This window comes from Agelaius phoeniceus, chromosome 1, assembly GCF_051311805.1.
Source record: "Agelaius phoeniceus isolate bAgePho1 chromosome 1, bAgePho1.hap1, whole genome shotgun sequence".
Taxonomy (NCBI): domain Eukaryota; kingdom Metazoa; phylum Chordata; class Aves; order Passeriformes; family Icteridae; genus Agelaius; species Agelaius phoeniceus.
Genome location: NC_135265.1, coordinates 41,633,198 through 41,656,784, shown reverse-complemented (window position 1 = coordinate 41,656,784; position 23,587 = coordinate 41,633,198). Strand labels below are relative to the sequence as shown.

The window sequence follows — 23,587 nt, the reverse complement described above, 5'->3', positions numbered from 1 at the left end:
AATTGGAGATACAATCTTTTACTATAGCGGGCTTTTTAATCCACCAAGTAAATGGATACAGAATGCACACATGCACACATCAGGAAAATGTGGCAGAAATTGATATACAAAGGGAAATAAAGGACAAAAATGTCTGACAGGCCAAGCTACTGCAGGGGATATCGCTGAAGAAAGAGCTTTGTATTTGCTGCACAGGGAGGCAGGTGGGAAGGGAGATGAGATGGGCAGGCAGAGGAGGGACAGACAGACACAGGATGGTAGTGCTGTGCAGCACAGCTCTTCCCTCCTGTCAGCAAGGCTGCCAGTCTGGGAGAACACTGCCCTGTCTGTGCACAGCAAGCTGAGTGAAAAACCCTCTTTGTCTCCTCTACAGCATGGCTCTCTGCCTGTCTTTTTGTCATGAGGGACACTACGTGCTGTTAAATTATACATAAATATCAAGTAGGACTTTCAGTTGGAAATGAAAAGCTAATCATCCAGTAACATGATTTAGTAGATACTTATAATCAAAACAAAGAATTAACCACCACTGTTTGAGCAATTCAAACTATGCTTTCTGTATGAGTTCATCTCTACTGACAAAGAATAATAGAGGCTTAACAAAATGTTCTCCTTCCTGGGGCAAGGGGAATGTAACATTTATCTGCAGTGGTGTCCAGGGGGACGTCACATGCCACAATCAATCACCTCATAAAATATTATGAAGTAAAGTGGTGGCAATTTAGATAGTAGCATGGAAAACTAGCTTATAAGAAGAAACACAAAGCTAACCAAATTGGAAAGTTCCCAGTTTCATCAGCTCACAGGATTACCAAAACTCACATCCTTAATTCTGCCAACTTTATTGTAATCTTTTCTTTTTTTTTTTTTTTTTTTTTTTTCTTTTAGTTATGGAGGTGCCTAGAATAGAGTCTATATATAGTTAGGCATGGAACTACAGAAACTTAAAATGAACACAGATTCTTTATTTTCTTTCAAAACAGACCATTAATTCTGAAGTCTCCTGAATTCTCTGTGTGGCAATACTCTGACAAGTTTTCAGACATTTCTAATAAAGAATTCATCTCTGAATGAAACCTGGGGAATGGTAGTTCCGCCTTTTTGGTTTTTATGCTTCCTTGGTACTAAATGCCTCATGTCCTCTTAAGAACATAATCTTTGGAAACATATGGGAAAAATCTGTCAGTGAAGAGTCCAGGATTGCTACAGAAAAAACATGGAAGCGACCCACAACAGCAATGAGACTGGAACAGAAATGATAGACCACTTATCCACTGTCCCTCTGCTTTTCCATCTAGAATCACACTTCCCTTTTTTGACATGACTCTCTGGTTCACAGTGAACACCAATTTAACTCAGCATTTTGAGGGTGCTACTCACTATAAAAGACAATTTTTTTCTTCATGACATTACTAAGGGGTAAATACATTTAATTACTTCATAATAATACCTATACTAGCACTGCAAAAAAAATGCTTTGCTCAATATTGTCAAATAAAACTCAAACACACAAATACACAAAATCTGGGATTGGTAGAGTGCTTAGGTTTTTCTTTTAGAAAGGGAGTCTTTCTGCAAGGATTGGAACTTCTCTGGCTTCCACAAGTCTCATAACTCATCAAATACACACATCCAAGACTTCTTGTGGTATGCTATTAAATCCAAATATTTCAATACAGGACTGATGTTAGCTGTGCATTTCAATACATTTCATCTCCCTACAAGGAATACAGCAACCGCTTTTCTCCACTGAGATGGAAAGTTCCCCCAGGGTCTGCAGAGAGGTGCAGCAGCAGGAATTGGGTGCCCAGTCAGTCCCACACTATGCTCCCTGCCTTGTGAGAGAGCTGAAGAACTTGCCTCCAGAGAGCTGAGGGGTGTGGAAAAGAGGCTGCAAATTGGGATGAGAGACTTTTGCAACTAAAAAGATATGTAGATATATCCATGTTGCTGTACAGCTAACTCACCAGAAGTTACACTACTGTGAAGTCAAAATATTTGAACAAAAATATAAAGAACAAACAATCCTCAGCTACAGACCTTCATTTTAATATTACTCCTCTTCTAAAAATCAATGTATTGCTGATTATGTGGAGCATGCATTTCAATTTTGATTAATGGCACTGTCAAGTGGATCTATACCTGAGGAACTCAAAAAAGGTAGAAATGTAACTGAAGAGATCTGTCTATAGTGGAATTCAGTATGGTGTTTTCTCCTGATATATCACTAATATTTAGGTAAAGAGCATCAAAACTCTTCTGTGAGGCAAACAAAAATCAGCTGCACTAGTTCTAAAGAATGTTGATTACAAACATAATGCAGCTTTAAGTAGTTATAAATTGATAAAGATGACAATTTACTTGGGGCAGAGCAGGAAAGAGTTGACTGGCCAAATCATAAAGCAGATTCAGATTTGTTAGAGACTCTCTAAGACAGTTGTGCTTCATCCTTTTCCACCACGTTGAAATGCATTACTGAGGCAGTGAGGATCCTTGATATAAACTGCACAGGGCATTTTTGATGGATAAGCGTGTAAGGGAATGGTCACGTGTTGATCCTGGCAATTCAAAGGACGCAGGAATGTGGTTATCTTGCAGTCCCTGAAGCACAGCTTCAGATGCAACACTTCAGAACCTGTTACTCTCCTACAATCAATGCAATTAGATAACACATCTCCCATCCTCCCCTTTCCACTACATCAAATGGTGCTCCTTAACGAAACAGAATCTTTACGGCAGAGGGCTCTTGTCTCAGGGAGCAGCTGGCTGCTCTTACATGACCCAGGACTTCAGTGTGGCCAGACAAGCACAGCAAGGCTACAATGGAAGCACTTTTAGCCAGATAGAACCAAGTATCCACTTACTGTTGGTTGCATAACATATGGCGGATGAGGCATCCATGAAGTACTCTGGACCTGCACATCAAATACTTTTAATTAGCATAGAAAAGTTTAAAAACTTAAAGATTTACTTGAAAATATTCTCTCTATTACAACTACGGGTGCTAATTTAAAAAAAATACTTAAGTCCTATAACGCAACACAAAATTAATTTATGCTTCATAAAGTTATTGATAAAGGAAAAAGCTTTCAAATTTCATTTGATAATGTTTTCCACCAAAGGCAGAAGTCTGAGTGATTGCACCACTTCTGTGAATCACAACATTTTATCTCGTAAAGTAGCCTTCAATATTCCATGTTGTCCTCTTTTTTCATTTGCATTGTTTGCTTTCATCCATCAATATAATCATGAACATGTCATCCAACCGACAGTGCAGGAGACAGAAAATGTTCAAAGTTTATTTTCAAAAGTATCTGTATGAACTTTTAAAGGTATAACATTTTCAGAAATCCCAGAATGACTTGATCTGTTTCCAGTTAGAACGGCAGATCTAATTCAGAGTTTTTGAGAATTATTCTAATTGAAAGCTTTCATGGCAAAGCTGGCTTAAGAAGTCTGCCCCTCCAGGATCATTCTTAGCTTGAGTGTCCTGGGGTCTGTTCCCACCAGAATTTCATATGCATCACCAAAGACTTTCTTTGTTATTCTGCCTTTTGACTGCCATGTAATATATTTTGAGGATATAACAATTTTACTTAGAATTAGACACATTATAGAGTGTTTGTATATTTGTTGTGACATCTCTGAGCCATAACTACCTTTTGTGCTATGTGTGAATGTCCCACATACTATAGAATTTTGTATTTTAGTTTCCTTTTGCATCAGTCTGGACACCACAACACACAAGTACACAAAAGATGTAGCAGTGCTAGAGCCATCAGAGGACACCTCACTTGCTGTCCCAGAGATGGGTGTGCAGCACCTCAGACTGAGCATGACCAGGAATAACAAGGAGAAAGCTACAAGGTCCCACTTCCCTAGATGCCTTGTGATTTTGTTAATGAAGAAAGTGTTGAGAATTAATTGTATAACAGTGTGCTCCAACATTTGTATATGTTTATCAAAGTCTATTTTTTGTAGAAAAGCAAGTTCAGTAAAACATCTTGAGAACCAAAACCAGCACACCCACATGTGAACACACCTCTACTACAACATTTTCTGCTAAAAAAACACTAGAGCTGCCACAGCTTGCTGCTGCACATTGCTCTCACTCTTGCACCACTGCAGCTCCTTCACAGTGCTAGGGTAAATGTCTTTGGGCTTATATTGCAAACTATCTAAGGAAAATGATACAGGTTAAGAAAAAAAGAAAAAAATAAAAAGAATGGTTTTGCTGCAAATGCATGAAACCACAAACTGATGCAATGGTTCAAACCTGAATGGGAAAAGGGGAGCAACTGTGGACTGTGGAGCAGTGATGAAAGTAAGTGGCTGGGGTGGCCTGAACTCAGTGGCCTGAATGGGAAGTAGTATGGCTCTTAAGCCAGCTTTGCTACTGAGAAAATTGTGTGTGGGCTGCACGCAATGCAGCGTATATCTCTGGCATTGACTCTTCTTTGGTGCTGCCATTACTGAAATTCACTGAATTTACCTCATCAAAACAACTTTTGTTTGGAAGGGCTACATAGCCATCTCAAATAAAATAACACAACGTTCAAAGAGAATTACAGGAATCATTTATCTTTGAAGACCAAGTTTAAAGCAGTACCATATCATCTACAATCCCCTAGCCCCAACCAACCAACCCGAACATTAGGAACAGCCCACCATGCAGTTTGAAAGTTTGGGTAGCTTATTTCAGGTAAGACTCAGGGCTGGAAAAGCACTGATGGCACAGGAGAGAAAAAACTAAAATTGGAAAATGTACAGTCAATGACCAGCTTCTGTGAAGTGGTAAGTTCCCAGACAATGGCTAATAATAAAAATATACAATCTGGTTTTGACTTCCATCTCAGAAAGACAAAACAAGATAATAATTTCCCAGTGGAGATCTGAGAGGGATATGCTGAAAAGAGAAATTCTGAACGACTTGGCATGTAGCAGACTAAAGAATGATTTGAGGACACTTATCCTCAAGTAATTTGCTTTGTCAGGGATTATTGGACAAAAATGAGTACTTTTAAAGGATGTAGTCACTGGAAAAAATATAGTTGGTCAAAGTATAATGTAGTCAACATAAATTATGAAAAAGAAACACTTAAAAAAAATTTGGCTAATGAAGGGGAGCCAAAACAAGGAAACGGTTCAATAAGAATGATAAGCTTCTGGTGTTGTCAATTGGAAATTAAGCAAAATGTTGTTTATCAGAGAAGCTGATTGAAATTAAGAATTACAGCTGTAAAGAATGCAGGAAACACTTAAAAACTACCCAATGATACCTGAATATTACTAGAGAGCCCTTTGTTTCAAGAGTGACTCAAGAGTGCAAGCACTCACAGTTTTCTGTGGTATACACTCGACCTTCATCCACATCCAAAACACTGTTAACTGGGAAACACAGTAGACAAGAGCACATCTGACGTACCTGATATGTAGAGACAGGGGAAGCAGCAATGAATGGCGTGATTGATGTCTGTGGAATCATGCGGTTTGTTGGAATACTGTACGGTGAGGAATAAAATCTGCAAAGAACAAAGGCAAGAGGTTTTTGAACCTTTTGACTACTTAGGCTCTGACTAAATAATTCACTGCCTCCTGGGCAAAGACAAAAAGAGTCTACCCAGGTAATTATGTCCATCTATTTCCAAAACCACAATAAAAAAGATGTGATGGCTCCATTGAGCAGATCTTGAAAATGGAAAGGAGGAGGAATATTTACACAAAGCATATTTTTTTTCAGTTCAACTAGCACAGATATAGAACTTCACAATACAAGAAGCAATTATCTGAGATGCAAAGACAGCTGATTTTCCAGGGCGCTAGCTAGTGAAAGGAAATTTCTTACACAACATAGAAGACAACATTACTGATTTCGTTTTTACAGAGGTTACTGTTTTCTTTTCATATCCTAGTGCTTCAGTGCTGAGAATAACATATTCTATATACATGCCTGAATTATTTTATTAAGGGGAGGCTACAAAAACTCTGGCTGAAATTTTTGTACTCATCTATGCAGAGAGCAAAACCCCCTTTTTCTGATGAAATGTATGAGGAATTATGAGGCTAAGTGCCCCAGGCAGCACTAAAAATCTCAGATTTAGTCGGTTTTATTTCCACTGTTGCATGCTATGAACAGAACCTACACCATCTCTTGCCTGATGGTAATAAATGTTATATTCTTTCTCCTTCCCTGTGCGTTAATGATTATTGATAAAATTATCACTTGGAAAATATCATCACTACTGCTGGATTGTGTTAGTACTTAATATGTGTATGCTTGTATAGATTTTTGCATTTGACCTTTTTGCAGTTTTAACTGTAAGCCAGAACAATAAAATTGCTTAAAAAAGAATGTTTGTGGTTTTACTGATGTCTAAATGCCTGTATTTTAGACTCTGAGAGAAACACTCACATGCAGTGTTCTTTTGTACAATTTAAATCTCATGTAGATCTTTCTCATATAGGATGCACGAGTAAGTAACAGAAGATTCTGCACAGTGAAGTGAATTGCATTCCCTCTCTTTCTATATTTTCCCCTCCCTACTCTGAGGCAATCAACAGTAGCTTTCCATGAGAGCTATGCAGAAAAAAAAATCATTACTGGTGTTTAAACAAGTGCTCTATTTCCTGATCGCCCTGGCATCACAGATTTAGTACTAATCAGTCTAGTTCAGACTGGATGCATTCATTCTGGATGCAGGCTCAAATAACTACTGACTTCAACCAATAGCCTTGGAAAAACAGGCTGCTCTCTTTGAACGTTGGGCGGAAACATTCAAAGTTAGGAGGGGAGAGGGAGACAGAGAAGCAATCATTTGTTCTTCCTATTCCAAATCAGATTTTAAAATGCCAAAAGCAGCAGGTGGCATCTGAGCGATTTTTTGTTTAATAGAAATATAATGCTATTTTAGGACCATTTATCAGCCCTCACAATGCTCGCACAGAGACTATTTTAAAATTGTGCCTTTGCCCAATTTTATATATATCCTATTATGAGAACTTAGAGGCAATTGTATCCCCATGCTTGTACCAAATATTAGCTTCACACAACATTGAGGGAGAAGGGATTTTTACACCACTAGGCAGAGTCATCTATGGCACTAGCATGTTGCATATTATCTAACCCCTTTTACAGGGGTCTTCTCCCAGATCAATGTTAACCAGAAATCACTTGGGCTATGCTCTTGCTAAGTGGATCAACCAAAAAATGTTGTGTGCAGCAAATGAAAATAGTCAAATAGAAAATAGACTCACAGAATTTAGTCTATGGGTAAAATGTGTAATATATAGAAATATATATAAATCTTTTAAACCAAAAAATAATATAAAACAAAAATCTTTTGAGAAAACCATACATTTTTGTTTATTCTTTTCTCATTCTGTTCATAAACCTGGCATTGATGCAGGGCTCATACCCTTAACCACGTATGAACCACTTGGACAAAGACAAGTACGGGGAAGAAATAACTTTCCATTTGGGAATAGTGCTGACTCTTTGGAATAAACTCTCCAATAAATCCCAGCAAATATTAACAAATTTACAGAAAATGTGTGCTAAGCCAAGAATTTGACAGACAGCTTGCCATTTCAGTTTCAGCTTAGAGATGCATTTATCTGAATAGTACACAAGCCTGTAGAATATATACTACAGTAACGTGGAAAATACAGCCCTTCTCACAGCCCTGCCAATACCATTTATCTGTCAACATTTGGAATGCTCTCAAATAAAGATCAAATAAAACATACCACCAGGACATTCAGCTATATTGGGAAAATTCCTGCACAAGGGCATTAAAGAAGAGAAAGGAAGAAACTCTGATGCTGCAGATGACAGTGCAGGAAAATCCAGTTCATATATTTCAATTTTAATAATAATAATAATAAAAGATCAAGTGTTACAATCTCAGCCACTGCAACAGGCTGCAAAGAAATTATTTTGCAGTCAGGAATTTCTTACATCAAGAGACAAAGGCTTGTCTTCTTTCCTCAGGGCCAATTGTGGCCAAAAGGATCTAATAGTAAAGGATGTGGATGTCTCTGCCATATGTGAAGAACAGTGGTGTGGTGAGGGTAGAGGTCTCCTTGCTAGGGATGGACTCAAGCAGAGCCACCCTGAGGTATGGGATGCTCAACCTACCACACTGCTGGAGTCATTTGCTGCCAGGGCAGGGCTCATTGACAAAGAGGGCTCAACATGCCCTCACCCACGGGACACTGAGGCATCTCTCTAAATTCTCTTTACATACAAATGGGCTATTATCCTCATATATAATTGGCATAAGTGGCATGCCTGGGATCTAATAAGAGACAAGGGGAACAAAAACACAAGAGTGGCCTGTTCTGGCACAAACACTACAGCAAGACAACAAGATTTGCAGCTGAGGACCTTCCTATATTCAGTCTTAGGCTTTGCCTTCTTTTTTTTCTTTAGGCTTAGGGAGAGGCGAAATGAGGTGGAAGATGTATGTTTTAAGTTCATTCAAGGGAATACAGGATTCTCAGTCATCAGAATATCTACATCAAAAAAAGGAGTGGAAAGAGATATGAATTATACTGGCTTTGATTTGTCTTAAATATATTAAATTATGCCTCCAAGTTCCCTGGCATTAAAATGCACAGTGTATCTAGTACAGTGTACTAGGTATCATGAGAGCTGTAGGCTTTGTGGTGTAGTTGACCTGTGAGCTCTAAGGAGAGCTTTCCAGAAGGCTCAGCTGAATTTTCTGCAGATGCAGTTTGCATCCTTACATTGATCTGAGCAGTTTTTTGCAGGTGCAAGACAATGTCCCTGCTCCTCAGTTGCAGTTGCAATGCTAGGAGCACAAGCATGCAGGTGGCAAGGGCAAGGCAAAATGGACGTCACCCTTGTGTTAAAAATAGACTTTTTCAGCATGCCTAGATTCCATAAGCAAAGGAGAAACTCATCACTAGTAGGCAAAAAGATGCTCCTGGAAGTTCTTGAAGAGGGGTTATTATAAGAGGCTGAAAAGAACACATTTCTAAGCAATGTTAAAAAGAAGCAAATTTCCAGTACCTCATCAGGCACACAGAGGCAGTGCTTTAACAACAGTTTCTGTTGCTTAACAGACAAAGCACATACTCCTCTGCTACACCAACCCTCCCTTTGCATTTGGGGACTGCATTATCTGCAGTGTCTGGTCACTACTTCCCTGCCAAAAAGTGGGAAAAAAAAATCCATATGGTTCCCATTCTATTGGGGAATGTGCAAGCTTCCAGACAGAATCTGCACAAGAGCAAGATCCTATTTGCACTGCAATAAACACCATTTGCTCATGCCTCGTGCCTGCGGGCAGTACTGAAAAAGTTAGATTCATAAATAGCATCCTGGGGCTCACATAATGTAAGAGTATTACCAAGCATTATCAAGGCAGCAATTTTCTGTTGCAACAAGGCCCACAGTCAGATGTTGGAGTTGGAAAAGACCTATCTGAATATTGAGCCCATTGGCCAGCAAATGCACAAAATTGTCCCCCAGATACGAGGCACTGAACTGATAAAGCACATCGCAATCTAGTCAAATGGCCAGGAGGACTCCAGCCTCAGGAACATTCTAAATGAGCTTCCTTACAGTGCAAGTACAAGAGCTCTATCCTGCTCCTTGTATGAGTGCATAAAACTACTAAAACAATGTTAATGCCACAAATTGAAAAATCAATAGCATATTACAACAGGCACACTACTGCTCCCCAAAATAAAACCTGAGTACCTTTATAAACACAATTCAGAAAAGGCTTATTATAAAACAAAAAAAAAGGCAAAGTGGTTGCCAAGTGAAAAGATCTTATCTACTGAAGTGTGTGCTTACCATATTCTCAGTACCCCATACTGCAATGCTATGGTACACTATGGGCTGGATTCTCCACTCCATTATACCAGTTTTATGCTGATGTAACTCCACTGGATGCTTAAACAGAGCTACACAGGCATAAAAACAATATAATGAAATGGAGAATCAAGCTTTACAATGTAATAGACTCAGAAGAAAATCATCTATTCCTTAGCAGAGGAAAAAAATCATAGTCATTTTTAGTGAGAGCCTCTCTCACACTCTGTTTTATTTCTGCTGTACATTTTCAAGGCAAATATGCAGTTATATGGTAATAAAAGTGATAGTACGACACCATGAACAATAAGAACCTACCTTTTCATCTGGAAACAAGAGTCCAGATGCTTCCCTGAGGTTTGGTTATGGCCCAACTCAAAACCTAATATAATCCACACTTCCTAAGGAACTGTGAATTTTAAATACCACCCCATGACATCTGCTGCAGAGACATGGTTCTCTAGTAGGCTTCCATCCTCCACATAATCCTGTGTGGATTTAGCAATTTAGATGCATCCAAATGCATCTATCAACCCTATAAAGAACGCTAGTAAACGTCAGCATGGGCAGTTAATCTTTCTTTTTAAATTTTGGTGATTCGTAACTCTTCTGAATCATCACCTTGACTTGGTATCTTTACATTTCTCATCCCCAGACTCAGTTCACTACATTCTGCACTGGTGACCCCAGCTGAATGCTACAAGGAGAAGACCTTTGTTTTAGAGATCTTTTGGTGACATTGCTCCATGCAAACCTTAGTGGCTCGGCCCACATTACAGCCAAATATTCTGCAGCCTTTTAAGCACAGGGTGGGTGTGCCACCCTGCCCTCCCATGAGGAAGATGCCCCTTTGCTGAGTTACTTCACAGAGCTTAAGAGCCTTTAAGTCTCTTTCCCCATGGCCACACACCAATGCCTATGTCTTGTGTCAGCGAGCAACAGATCAAATGTACACATTTCACAAGCAAAGCATTAAGGTGCTCCCAGACTTTATTAAAATAAAACTTCTGAGCTAGATTTTCACTGTACTTGCAAGTAAAGAGGCTTATGAAAACCAGAAAAAACTTAAAACCGCAGGATATGTAGAGATTACTGTGTGAATGTCTGGGGAGATAAAAAAATCCTGTTGGACCAAAAAGGTCCTGGTGATCTTCATGATACTGCACACAATCAAGATCTCACCACAAGAGCATTTTGAATGATGGTTTAGTCCTGATAAAACTGAAAATATTTCAACACTTTAGAAAAAAGACATATGTCAAAGTTATAATTAATTGTCACTCTTAGAGAGATATCTAGTACTGGAATTTGATTTATTTCTTGCCTTAAAAATAAAAGAAGATTTAAAAAACTGCAGAACTGAAATTCTCCATTGGGTACAATTTCTTTACCCGTGATCAGTTCAAGCAATCGAATGACCAAACCACCTGAGCAGCCTGAACACCATAGGTGTTCTTTGATATAAATAATGTCTGATTCTGAGATAACTCTCATAACTTCAAAAGAATTCTTCTTGAATTAAAATCATATTAGTCTCAATGGGTCATTCAAACTACGGTTTCCAAAACACTCACACAATTGACATGCAGGAACTTACATGAAAAAAAAAAAAGCCAGCTGTCCACATGAAACACTGGTGTACTATGAACCAGTGATGTTTTTATTTATAGATTATAATGTTTTAGCAGCTGAAAAGTATGACAATAGAGAAGAATGACTCATGTGGAGGTCAGAACAGGAAAATAGAAGCAGAGAATTCTGAAATCACAATTACAAACAAGCTCTTTATTCTTCTGAGTTTGGTCTCGTCCTCCACAACACAGGAATATCACAAGTCCTACAAAATTACTCCTTATAAAGGAAAATTAAGCAAAATAGACTAACTATTACTATTGATTTTTTAAACTACTGGGAATGTTAGGGTTTTTTTTCCTTCAACTAGCAGTGCACTAACAAATATTTAACAAATAAACCCATTCTTATCTATATCAATAAATTCACCCCTTCAGCTGGAGAACACAGGTGAGAGTATGCGTGGCATTTGATAATCATCTCATGCATCTCTCTGATCAGAGAGTGACTGTCAAAGAGTTCAGAGATGAACTTCCTGCCTCTTTTCAAATTGTTGTTAACCTAGCTGAAAAGAGAGCTAAATAAAGAGGATATGTTTTTCTAGTTTATGAAATAATTGGAAAAGTAATCATGCAGGTAAATAATATGGTGATGTAATTTCACTGCTTGGTTTGAGAAAAAATTGCAATTCCTTGTGTCAACAAATGGTAGCTGAGAAATAAAGAAGAGTGTTGCTCAGAATATTACCCTTAAATCCCATCTGCTTATACACTAATTTAAGGCTTTCTCCCTATCTGGCATTTTTATTCAGACAATGACATGGAAGGCAGCCAGCCTGCAGAAAGAACCCCAGATGAAGTAACAGCTCTATTATTCAAAATACATTGGAATCTTCAGTGATTATTTTAACAAAAGCCAAGTCAGTAAAGGGAAACTTTACTGGTTTCCACTTCATGACAGAGAGAGATTAAAAAGACATCTACTAACACTTGCCAAATAGAGATGGAAACTATTAGAAAAAACAACTTCCCATTCAAATGGATATTGCAAACAAGAAGGCATAAAAAGAAAAGGAAAACTAAAGAAGAACTTGACAATATAGCATTATATGCTTCAGAAAAAAATATGACCGAGTGGATTTGCTTTTCAAAAAGTTTCACTGCAGAAAGAGAAAACAGAAGATGACATTCAAACTAATTTTAAAAAAGACATAAGAAAACATGCATTTCTTACCCATTCTGTATAGCAGCTGTTGGATCGTAAGTCAAAGCCATGCCAGCCTGCACATAGTTAGGGAAGAAAAACAGATTTTTACTATTACTGAAGGAAAAGGGGAAAAAGAAGAAAAAAAAAAGACATGAAACATATTCAAAGCCAATATGAATAAAAACAGTATGCAACTTAAATAGAAATCTAAATTCTCAAGGGAAGCTCAGATGGCCAAAAGCAGCATGGACAGATTGGGTACCTCCCCAGCCTGAGAGATCACTGAGAAACAGATCTGTTCAGTCTGTTGGTTGCCATCTTTCCACAACATTCAGGGAAAATGGTGGGGGTTTTTTACACCAGTATCAATTAATAACTCCACTGAAATTAATGACTTTACAGCTGATTATTCACTATAACAAGACAGGCCCAAATCCTGCTGCTGCCTGTGAGATGGGTGGTTGGGAAATATTCCAAAGCCAGCTTCATGAGACCTTCACAGGGAGGAGTCTCATCTTTTCTACAAAGGTCACACCCCTACAGTTCCTGTGAGGTGTAACTCATAGTGAAGAGTCAATTCATTACCATGAGACAAGAAACAAAAAATGGGCTGTGAAGCAGAAAAGCTTGAGCTTTCAAACAAAGCTTTTAAAATACTTCAGAGGTCTGGACAGCAAAAGAATTTGTTAATGTGTTACACAGAGCTTTTCAACTGCCATTTGCCACCAGGCGGACCGTGACCTGTGCAAAAGGATTTGGCAGTGTCAAAACATTGTCCAGCTAACAACTGTCATCCCTGCCACCGTTAGCAGACATATCCACAGGTACCCCAGGAAAGGCAGAGAGAGAGCAGGGCTGCAGACAGTATTAAGCACTCTACCTTATGCTCCAACATAGCAGTCAAGGTCATGTAGGAAAGACCTTTTTTCCCCCCAGCATTTACTTAAAGACATGGAACTGACAATCTCTCCTCCCATATACTGCATTTGCTTTGACTTTTTGCCTTCCTTATCGATTTTTATCCCTCCCTTTGTGAAATGCTTTCCAGTGTAAGACTACCAAGAGATGAGAAGTTGTCCTTTGTGCAGGGTAAGAAGCACAACGGAGAGAAGCTCAATTGCGCAAGGTACTGCTCTCTCCTTGTGGGAGCAGCTGAAAAAACACCACAGCACCATCCCACCCCAAGACACTGTATTCCTCCTCATTTTTCATACATTTCCTGTGCTTGTTGCCTGAGACAGGCAGCATTTTCTTCAAGGACAGATGCTTTACCAACCACGTGGCATGGTCTGTGCTCCTGCTGGGAGCTTTTTGTGCCCCTAAAGCCATCTACCAAAGCACTTCTGAATAATGGCACCTGCCCCCTTCCAGATGGCTGCACAGACAGGTCAGGAAAGCGCCTGGGCTTGGCTGGTTCCCAGGCAGGCAGGTGAGCAGCCAGGGTAAATGCACTGGTGACGAGCAGGCAGAGAGTGGGCAGCACTCCTGGAAGAGGTGGGTTAGCCCAGCAGCTGCAAACTGGTCTAAGAGGAGGTGGTCCAAATTTCCAGAGGCCAAAAATAATTTCTGATGTGAAAGGCCAGGTTTCATGATACTTTGTGCTGCCAAAAAAAGGCTGGTGTCCTTATTAAATTTGTATATTTCTCTCATTATTCTTTTAAGCAGATGCTAGGGCAAATGTTTTGCTTTATGAAAATGCCACTGTTTTAATAAAATATGTAGTCTCTCCCAAGCAAAGGATAATTCAGGAGACTAAGTCCAAGTACATGTGGCTATTTTTGAAAGAAGTATTGATTTAATACAAAGAGAAATAAAATGGCTATTTCTGCAAGTTTTAAATGTCAGAGAACTGAATTTAGGAAGACTCGAACCACTAATGATTTTGATGTAAAAAATAAATTAGCTCAGAAAATCGTAAACCCTTACTTGGTTTTATATTCTTATGTCTTATGCATGCTCAGCACATTATACCGTTTAGTAAGGTTGCATTAATTACTAAAGGAAATGTAGAAATTTCCAAACAAAAGAGAAAAAAAAACTTTTTGGCTGTAATATATTTTTGAGGAAACATACTGTCTTGTTTTCCTTTCTCTTTTCAACATGTATAAAATTTGTCATTGCTTTCTTTTTGTATTCCTGCACTGGTGAAGACAACTTAAATATTACGTACAAGCCCTAGAGGGACAGAAAAATTATTTCTAACATTTTTTTTAAATATTCCTTAAAATAATTTAAGATGTTCTCTTTAAATTGAGGTGTTTACATTTTACCTCTCATCTCATGTCTACTCAGACTAACAAAAAAAATTATAATTTCTTGGGAAAGGACAAATCCAAGTTTTCTAAATTAAGGAATTTCTAGATCTAGTTGTCCTTAGAGTTGCTGGATCAGGGCTCACTATATCCTGCAGCTTGCATTAGTGACTGGGGGATAAAATGCAACAAAGTAGGTGGGTCTAGGAGGAAAAGTGAAAATAAACTACTGGTCTTATTTTAGTTTCTTTGACATAAATAAGAATGAAGGTGCAGGAATGAAAACCTACAGCAGCTCTTTCACTTGCTGTCCATGTGAGACCTGCAAACATGTTTGTGCCACTTTCATTTACTTTTCTCGTGAATATTTGAGCACTTGGTCATGGCATGGACACTCAGCTCACCCTCCAATCCCATCCCAGACCTGTGTGTGGGTCCATGCAGACAAACTGCACAAACTCAGTTCTCTATATTGGTATTAAGAGCAGGGGACACAGCTGTGATCCTGAAAAGTACAAAATATGATAGGCTAGACATTCCTCTCCTCTTTATCCACATCCCATTTCCATACTGCAGGGAGACAGATTACACAAATCTGTTCAAGTACTTCAGCAGTGACCACTATAAATATCACCATCACATTTACCAGTAAATGAAAAGTCTCACATTGGACAAATGGGACACAGCGTGTGGCCATGTGTGCATATGGTAACCACCTACAGCTGGCCCAGTAACATTGCTAATATCCCCCGTTGCTGCATAGCCTTAAACAGCTGCTATTTCAAATAGCTGCTAACACAGGACTATTTACTTCTTTCTCATCAAGTTGTATAATTTCTCCCCACAAAATTATGCTGGCTGGAAGCCCAGGAGTGGCAACACTTAGCCTGGACCGGTCAAAGATTTATGGTCTGAAGCATCCTCATTCATTGGGAATAGAAACTGATGAGCAATAATAACTTACTGGAAAATTGTCTGAACTTTCCTCCACAGCAGACAAACAGAAATTCCAAAAATACCAAATGCAGAATATTAGAATTGGCCTCAGACTTCTGTGTGAGAGCTATATTCAAATCTGTTAAAATCAGAATTGAATATAGCCATCATAGTGCTAATACAGGCTGAACTACACCAAGCACTGGCTGATGCCCCTATAGCAGCCCACCGCTGTGCTGAGACTGTTTTCTTCTGGGCCTTTACACCCACTGGTTTGCTCGTGTCTCAGTAGAAGGAGAGGGTCTTATTCTTTCTTCCCATAGTGACACTTCCTGATAAAATGGCACCAGAGGGAGTGGCACTGATGATGGAATGCTACTTTAGGAAAGTATTTGTCAGATAAATCTTCTATTAAGGAACAACTGAACCACCTAATTTTCATGCCACTCAGCCAGATAATGGACCTAGACTCAGCTACTGAAAGAAAAAAAAACACTAATAGAAATAAAGGTCATTCCTAATGACTGCTGGTCTGTTCAGAAAGTCAGGTGACAAAGGAATTAACTCAGCTTGTTAAAAAGATTGATTTAAAAAAATATTACTTAAACCATATGAGTCTATTTATCTCTTATTTTTATCAAAGTGTCTGAACTTAAAGGACATGTGAAAAGAATGAAAGTTTTTGTTACTTTTTGCTGCAGTTTTCTAACTGTTGACATCAGTGAAAGAGATTCTAAGAACAAGAGATTCAGTCTGCACCTGTCTTTAAATTTAAGCTCTTTCATTCAATAGAGAGCAGGAAATATCAAAAAGCATCTGGAAAACAAGGGTTTCCCCAGGAAGTTTGAAGGCCTTTTGTTCAATACTTTACTGTGAAAATTTTTCCATGGGCAAAGACAATATGTTCTGATTCTGGTTTGATTTTTTTTTCCCCTCTTTTTTATGACTTGAACATAAGATATCTGATCTTCAATATCATGTGAAATGAAGTGGGTTTATTATTTCTCTACCCAATCCCTGTGATGTCTCACAAGAAAAAACTTAGCAGCGCAATATCTGTCTTCCAGCAAACATAAATACCTACAAATGACCAATTTCTTCTGTGCATCTTCAGTCCAGCCCAGCATCTTCTGTGTTGCTGGGAAGCTGCTTTCATGCACAACTTCACCATCATATCCCCATATCTACTCTCAGCGTACATGTCTTTCCAACACTGTGCAAAAATTCACAATATCACACAATATCAATCTGGTGAGACTTCCACATTATCTCCTCAAACCTGCCCTGGCCAGCCTCTGCCTAGTGCTGGAGCACCTCTGCCAGGGCAGGCTGCTGCCACTGCAGGACCTCGGGCTGTGGAGGAGGCCACAGGCCATTGGAAAAAATGGCAAGGCCTGGAAATTAAAAAGGGGTGAAATCCATGGATGTGGTGGGCTTTGCAAGCAGAAGCGGCCCTGGATTTCTCCTCCTTAAGGTGAGATTTGGAAAGGGAAGGTTGTACACTTGCACTTAAGGGATTTCAGTGGTGAACTGATGTGGGAGTTAGACTAAAAGATAACTCTGTCCTCCCAGTCTCCACTGACTCAGAGCTTCACCCTTTCCCACTGCAGGACTGCCATCCCAGGGTGTACTCTTGGCTACTGCAGTGGAATCAATTGAAATTTCAACACTCAGATTCCTGTACTTGCTTCTTTTCCATCACTAATATCTGCCAGGCATCACAACACAACGATCTCTTGTGCCCTGACAGAAGCTGCCCTTATTGAAATGCTTTGAAGAAAGAAGAGAGTAGGGAAAAGAAATCATCAACCCAGATGAGATTAATGCAAAATACTGATTTTATAAAATAAGTTCAGTCACCAGTAAAGTTAACTTGGCAGAATTCCTTTCTTTGATTATTTAAACAGTTCTGACAGAAATATTCAACATTATTAGAAAGACTTCTGAATTTAATTGTGAATAACTGCCCCCACCTTTCCTTTTTAGAGAAGGAGAAATCTAGAATATAAATGTGGCACCTCTTAGTCTAGATGTATATGAAAGGAATGGAGCATTTCCCAGTGATGTGTGCTCCTTAAGAAGCTGCAGATTCTGAGGGGAAAAGTATTGTGGAGAGGAAAGTATACACTATTGTTAAACTTGGGAAGTGATTCATGAACCTCAGAACATCAGAGACTGCTCTGATAAACACAATAACAAGTTCAGATACCCAAATGAATGACAAGAAACCCTTTTGTCCTACAGAACTGGAATGGAAGTCTGACATACACAGCTTCTGTTCTTGGGATTGAGTCACTTCTCTCTTCAACTCATCTATTAGTTAAAATACAAGTGCCAAAGACTACAGAATTAAAAAAAAAAAACCCAAAACAAAAGCAAAAGAGAACATATATAATATAACACAATTATTCTGTTTCCACAGCCACTCAACACATTCCACCATGTCATCTTCATGCCTACACATGATCTGCTTTTGGGGATCTGGTATCCCCATTCTGCCATGAGTGTGATCCAGTACCAGCTGTGTATTACACTCACATTTGCACATTAGATGTGGGTGCTGCAGTGAGTTGGGAAGAATTCTAGGGGTGGCTGGCAGCACTCCTGATATCTGTTGGGGATACAACAGAAAAAGGTATGTCCTTTCCCTGTTTCCAACATTTGATTATTCTGCCTAAGAAAACACTGTTTTAGCGTCAGAATTTGGAGGAGAACCCAGCTGCAGGAAAATCTCCAGGGCAAATGGCATGACATTTTTCACCAGAGAAGGAAATTCAAAGCTAAAATGAAAACAAAGAAAACTGATCTCTAGGGACAGGTACATTGCTGATTCTATTTTAACCAAACCATGGCCCTTTTAAAATCCTGATTGCATTGACAGCGATTTCATATAGGCTATTGGTTTAAAATATTTCTGTGTACTTTTCAAATATTTCTATCTACTTTATAAGTTCAAAATCCAAATTGATTTTTGGTATTTGAGCCACTGAGGCATCTTTTCAAAATGTTGCCCACAGCAACAGCACCTTGGGTCATTATTCTAGATCTTTTCACCTACTGGTCAGTTATCTTTTGCCCTTCTCTTTCTCCCTCTGGAGAGAGGGCTTCTTTTCAGGTTCAATGCCTCTCTCTGTTAAACTGAGCTTTTGTTGAAAATAAGCATGCAAAGTGCCAATGTTTAATTGCAGGCATGCTAAATATATATAGTAAATGTCTTTGTGGGTTGTTTACATATGAGGGTACTAGTGCTTATCTCGACAGAACTGGGAATTGACTCTCACAGCAAAGAAAAGTTTATACTTGTCTAGGTATAAGAAAAGTTACTTGTCTAGACATTCAGGATTACAGAATACAACTAAGTAGTACCTATCTCCTTGGAAGCATAAAAAAAATTCCATGCCTGACTTATAAATAGGCCTGGAAGAGAACTACTAATTATTTCTAAATGCATCTGCTGGTAAAGAAGAGACCATTGGCACCAGGATCAATTGCTTCAGCCCTTCACTGGTACTGACTTTACAAAAAATTTGGGAAGTGTCTTACCTATTGTATGTTTTTCTCTCTAAACTGCTGTTTACATTAGGCAAAGTTGTAATGAATAGTGGACAAAAAGAGAAACTGTTACAAAAGCAACATTCCCAAGCTACCACGTAATTTTATTTTTTAAGAAAGAATTAAAAACTTGCTTAATTCTTTGGATATTCCATGAACTGAGCTTGAAAGAAAATAAAGTAGAAAAGAGTACGGAAGAAGAGAAGAAGGGGAAGGAAAGGAAGGTAACCTATTGGCTCTTTAGAAATAAAAAATGCAACTTAGATTATGGAAGCAAAAAAGCAATCAATGGAAGAATTATTAGTGACAATTATTGAGTATCATTACAGACATCAGACCAAATTCAATGGCCATTATTGAATATCATTATAGACATCAGACCAAATTCAATGCATTCAATGCTGCATTTCACTGTTGTGATATATGCAACAATACTGTAAGGGTGGTCCTCTCTTACAAGACAATGCAGCTATTTAAATAGAACAAATTTTACAGAAACTTGCAAATGAAATATCAAAGAGTCCAAGATACTGTGACCATTAAAAAAACCTTAATCACATTGGGCTCACCAGACGGAGAAAAGCTACAATTTCTAGAAAACAGTAATAAACTGTAGGCAAAATTCTCCCTGTCTACCACATAATTTTCAAATAAATCTGCTCTTAAATATATGTATCAAAAGACTTTATTTCTGAATAACCAAAACAAGGTTTCATTAAATCTGCAATAGAAGATTATGTTGCAAAATTTATGTTGCGCTTTTTAATCCAATCTGATCTCAATTTGTGACTACACTTGTTCCCTGGGTGCATTTTTGACTAAAACATTTTTGGAGATTTATGTCACCCACTTCTCGACTTGTCAATTGCAATTTAAAGGCAAATTGAATCAAATATTTTACAGACAGAATTTGAATATGATTATCCTCTATCACCACCTCAATATAATCTTGACAGGTTAAGTTGCAAAACAGAGTGCTTAATTAAACCAGTGTGAGGAGAAGCTAGCCCAAAAAAGAAATGGCTGAACTTTGTGCAGAAATTATGCCAGTTGCTGGGTCAGAATTCCACTGCAAATATTTCCAACACTTGCAGGTTTCACTGTACATTTATTGCACCTGTCTATTAGATGCCTAATTTGACAGCCTTATATAAAGCCATCACTAATATAACCTCTCAGCTCTGTAGTCCAAAACTGGTCAACCATCACAAACACTCAGTTAAATGTCTCAGTAAATCCGCCGAACATTTCCTGAGACTCCAAACAAGAGTGTAAGGGTAAGGACTAGAAAGCACTACTCAAGATCTGCCATTCTTCCCTGGTTACAGTTGGCCAAATAACCAAGCACAAAACCCACCCCCCGCCACCGACCTCCCAAAAATCCCAAGAGAAATTCAGTGTATTGCTAAATATTTGACTTTAAAAGGGCAGGCAATTTAACAGCCAATTATGTATGGTTATGAAGCAATCTACAAAGATGTAAGATAGGAATTTCTACTACATTCTGCAGCATAACCTGACAACTTCACAAAAAAACCAGGAGAAATCCTATCTTATAAAATTCCATAGAAACTCTTCATAAAAGAGAGCAAAACCTCTGAGAACAGCATGACTACAGCAAACCTGCTCCTCCTCACTAAATCTCCTGCCATTCCCTTCCTGCAGCAGAGTACTGGCAGAGCTCAAGTCTGAGGCCAGTGACAGAACTGTTGCTGTCATTTCTCTCGGATCTGCTCTTCCAAGAAATAATCCTTTTGCACGCTCAGTGCTAAGGCTGGTTAAACCTCAGATGTTTTAGAAATGCCCTTCACTAAAGTGTTCATGAATGCAAAGGCTTATCTGAACAATAGCCAAAATACATCTTGGTCTAGATACCACAGGATTTGGCCAGGGTGGGAACACTAAGGGAGTAATCCCTTGGATGCTGTTTCAATACTTTTATTTGGGGAAGAAACCAAGTAAGAGCAGAGGTGAAGGGAATATTTCCAGATCCCATTTGTCATCAGAACTATGGCACTTATCATAGATCAGTTGTTTTTCACTACTCACACCGCCTGTTCTTTCAAAAAGAAATTAAAAGAAATTAAAACCTACAGAAATTACTGTAGGAGGGTTACTCAAGTGCTGCTACCTAAAGAACAACTGAATTCTAAAAACAACTGTTTCTAGAATAAAATTGTTAAAGGACAAAGAGTTTGAAAAACCACATTGCATATGAAATGTAAGAGTAATTATACAGAAAGATTTTACATTGGAAATAAGAAAATAAACAGTGGGGAAGAAATTCAATAAATGAGGGACCCTCAAGGAGAACATGCATTCTTGTCTTTGATGCTCTGGGTAGTAAATGTTCAATGTGCAGCAAGGTATTAACCAGATGTTAGTAAACAGAGAAAATCTAGCCTGAAATATTTCTGAGTTTGTGTCTTTACCATCTTTTCATGTTTGTACATTATACCATGACAACCACTCTGTACTCAACTGCAATCAACAACAAGGAATGATGTCTTCCAGCACTGAAAATCAGTTTTTAAGCGTTGATACTACAAACACACCAGCCACACCCTGCCTCCAGGTTACCAGGATATCACTGTGCTTCATAGGCACCACTCCACTAGCAACAAATGAACTATACAAGATGCAATAAGCTGATGCCCTGAGGCCACAGGCATAATGGTGACTTGCTGGCTTTAACTTTATATTCTTTTTTATTATTGATTTGAACTGAAGGAAGTATAAAACAGCGGAGATAATAGCTGTGATGGCATTTACTTTTTAAACAAGGATTTAGAGGTCTTTAAAATATGAATTGTTGACCTTATTGTTGTCTCCTATACATAAATCTTTGTTTTTCAAGCTATGTAAAGGCTGACCTGAGTCTACTGCTTGAAGTACTTCTTGGGCACTTATTCCTCAGTAGATCCCTAATATGACACACCATAATGGCTCCTGAGAAAATAACTCCATTTTTTGGACATACAGTGTGAAATACTGCAATGAGCCTTTGGAGACTTCTGCAATGTCCCATAGCAAACATGTCTGCCACACTGGGATTTTCAGCCCACAGAGCTAAAAAGGGATCCTTTGCTTTTGGAACAGCGTAGAACAACCATGGGATGCTGGGAGAAATTTCTACACTTTCAAAAGGCCTTTGTTTTGGGAGCTCACCAATAGTGCTAGAGTATATATGTCATAAACTAATGGTCTGAAAAGTATCAGCTAGAAAAACCAAGTAGTTACAAAAAAGCAGAAATACTCTAGAAACATGTAACTTAGAAACAGCAAATAATTTTCTTTTTTGTTTTTTTAGTTTGCCTTGTAAAATTGAAGTAAACATAGCAACACTCACCCCCCCCACCCAAAAAAAGAAACCTTCCCCCCATTTCCCCCACAACTTGTATTCTAGAGGAGCACCACTGAGACCAGCACTTTTTTTCCTTGAAGGCTCAATCATAAACATGAAGAATAGTTGCTTAGGATAGAAATACTTGCAAGTCCTTCAGCCTTCATAGCTAACACCATGTATAAGCAGGCACTGTGATCACATCTCCTTTATTTGTTCAAGTCTTTTTTTCAGTAATAAAATTCAAAAACAGTAAACAAACTCTTGAAGAATCAAAAAATGCCTTTCTTATTTCACCCTCATATGGAGTCACTTCACACAGAAAAGAAACTCCAGTAACAGACTCCTTGCAGCAGAGCAGAGAGCAACCATTAGATTATTATAAAATGTTGTATACATGATGCAGCTGAGGCTACTGTAAATTGCTTTGTCTTGAACAGAATGAAGAGCTCAGCTCAGATAAGCTTCCAGAAAACTTTTACATGGACCCTACATCTGGATGCACATCTCTCTTTTGAAACAGCTCTCATATTCCCTAAGGATATTTTACCATCAGAAACTAGACAGAGGAAATAACATTGTTGAGTTGCTTCAGTGCAAATTGATTTGGTTTGTAAAAGGCACACCTTGGTTGCTGATGGCTCACCAGTAAGAGAATCCTCAGCTCAGGTCTGCCTGCAGAGCACTCACAGTGGGACCAGGCTGTGCACAGTTCCACACCAAGCTCGGAAATTCTCCTTTCCTGTAACTTTACACTCTGCACATTATCATAAACCTCCATCTCCCCACTGCCTACATAGCTTTTTCTGTATGAAACTATTGCATTTTGTGTGCAATCTGATTTCTTCCCAGTCTGAAAGGTAGACTTCCAGGTCTGTCACT

The 23,587-nt window shown here is 38.6% G+C and overlaps 1 protein-coding gene across 7 annotated transcripts in view; it reads right to left on the bottom strand.

The window, feature by feature from the left end:
• RBMS3 (RNA binding motif single stranded interacting protein 3) overlaps positions 1-23,587 on the bottom strand; it is a 705,639-nt gene that overhangs the window by 66,723 nt on the left and 615,329 nt on the right. For 6 of the 7 annotated variants that reach the window (XM_077177065.1, XM_077177068.1, XM_077177076.1 and 3 more), the window contains 3 exons: positions 12,650-12,696; positions 5,426-5,522; positions 2,865-2,915 (listed from right to left, as the gene is read on the bottom strand). In XM_077177065.1, coding sequence (XP_077033180.1) covers positions 2,865-2,915; positions 5,426-5,522; positions 12,650-12,696 — 195 coding nt within the window. The remainder of the gene's footprint in view (positions 1-2,864; positions 2,916-5,425; positions 5,523-12,649; positions 12,697-23,587) is intronic. The other variant, XM_077177093.1, reaches the window with a different exon arrangement.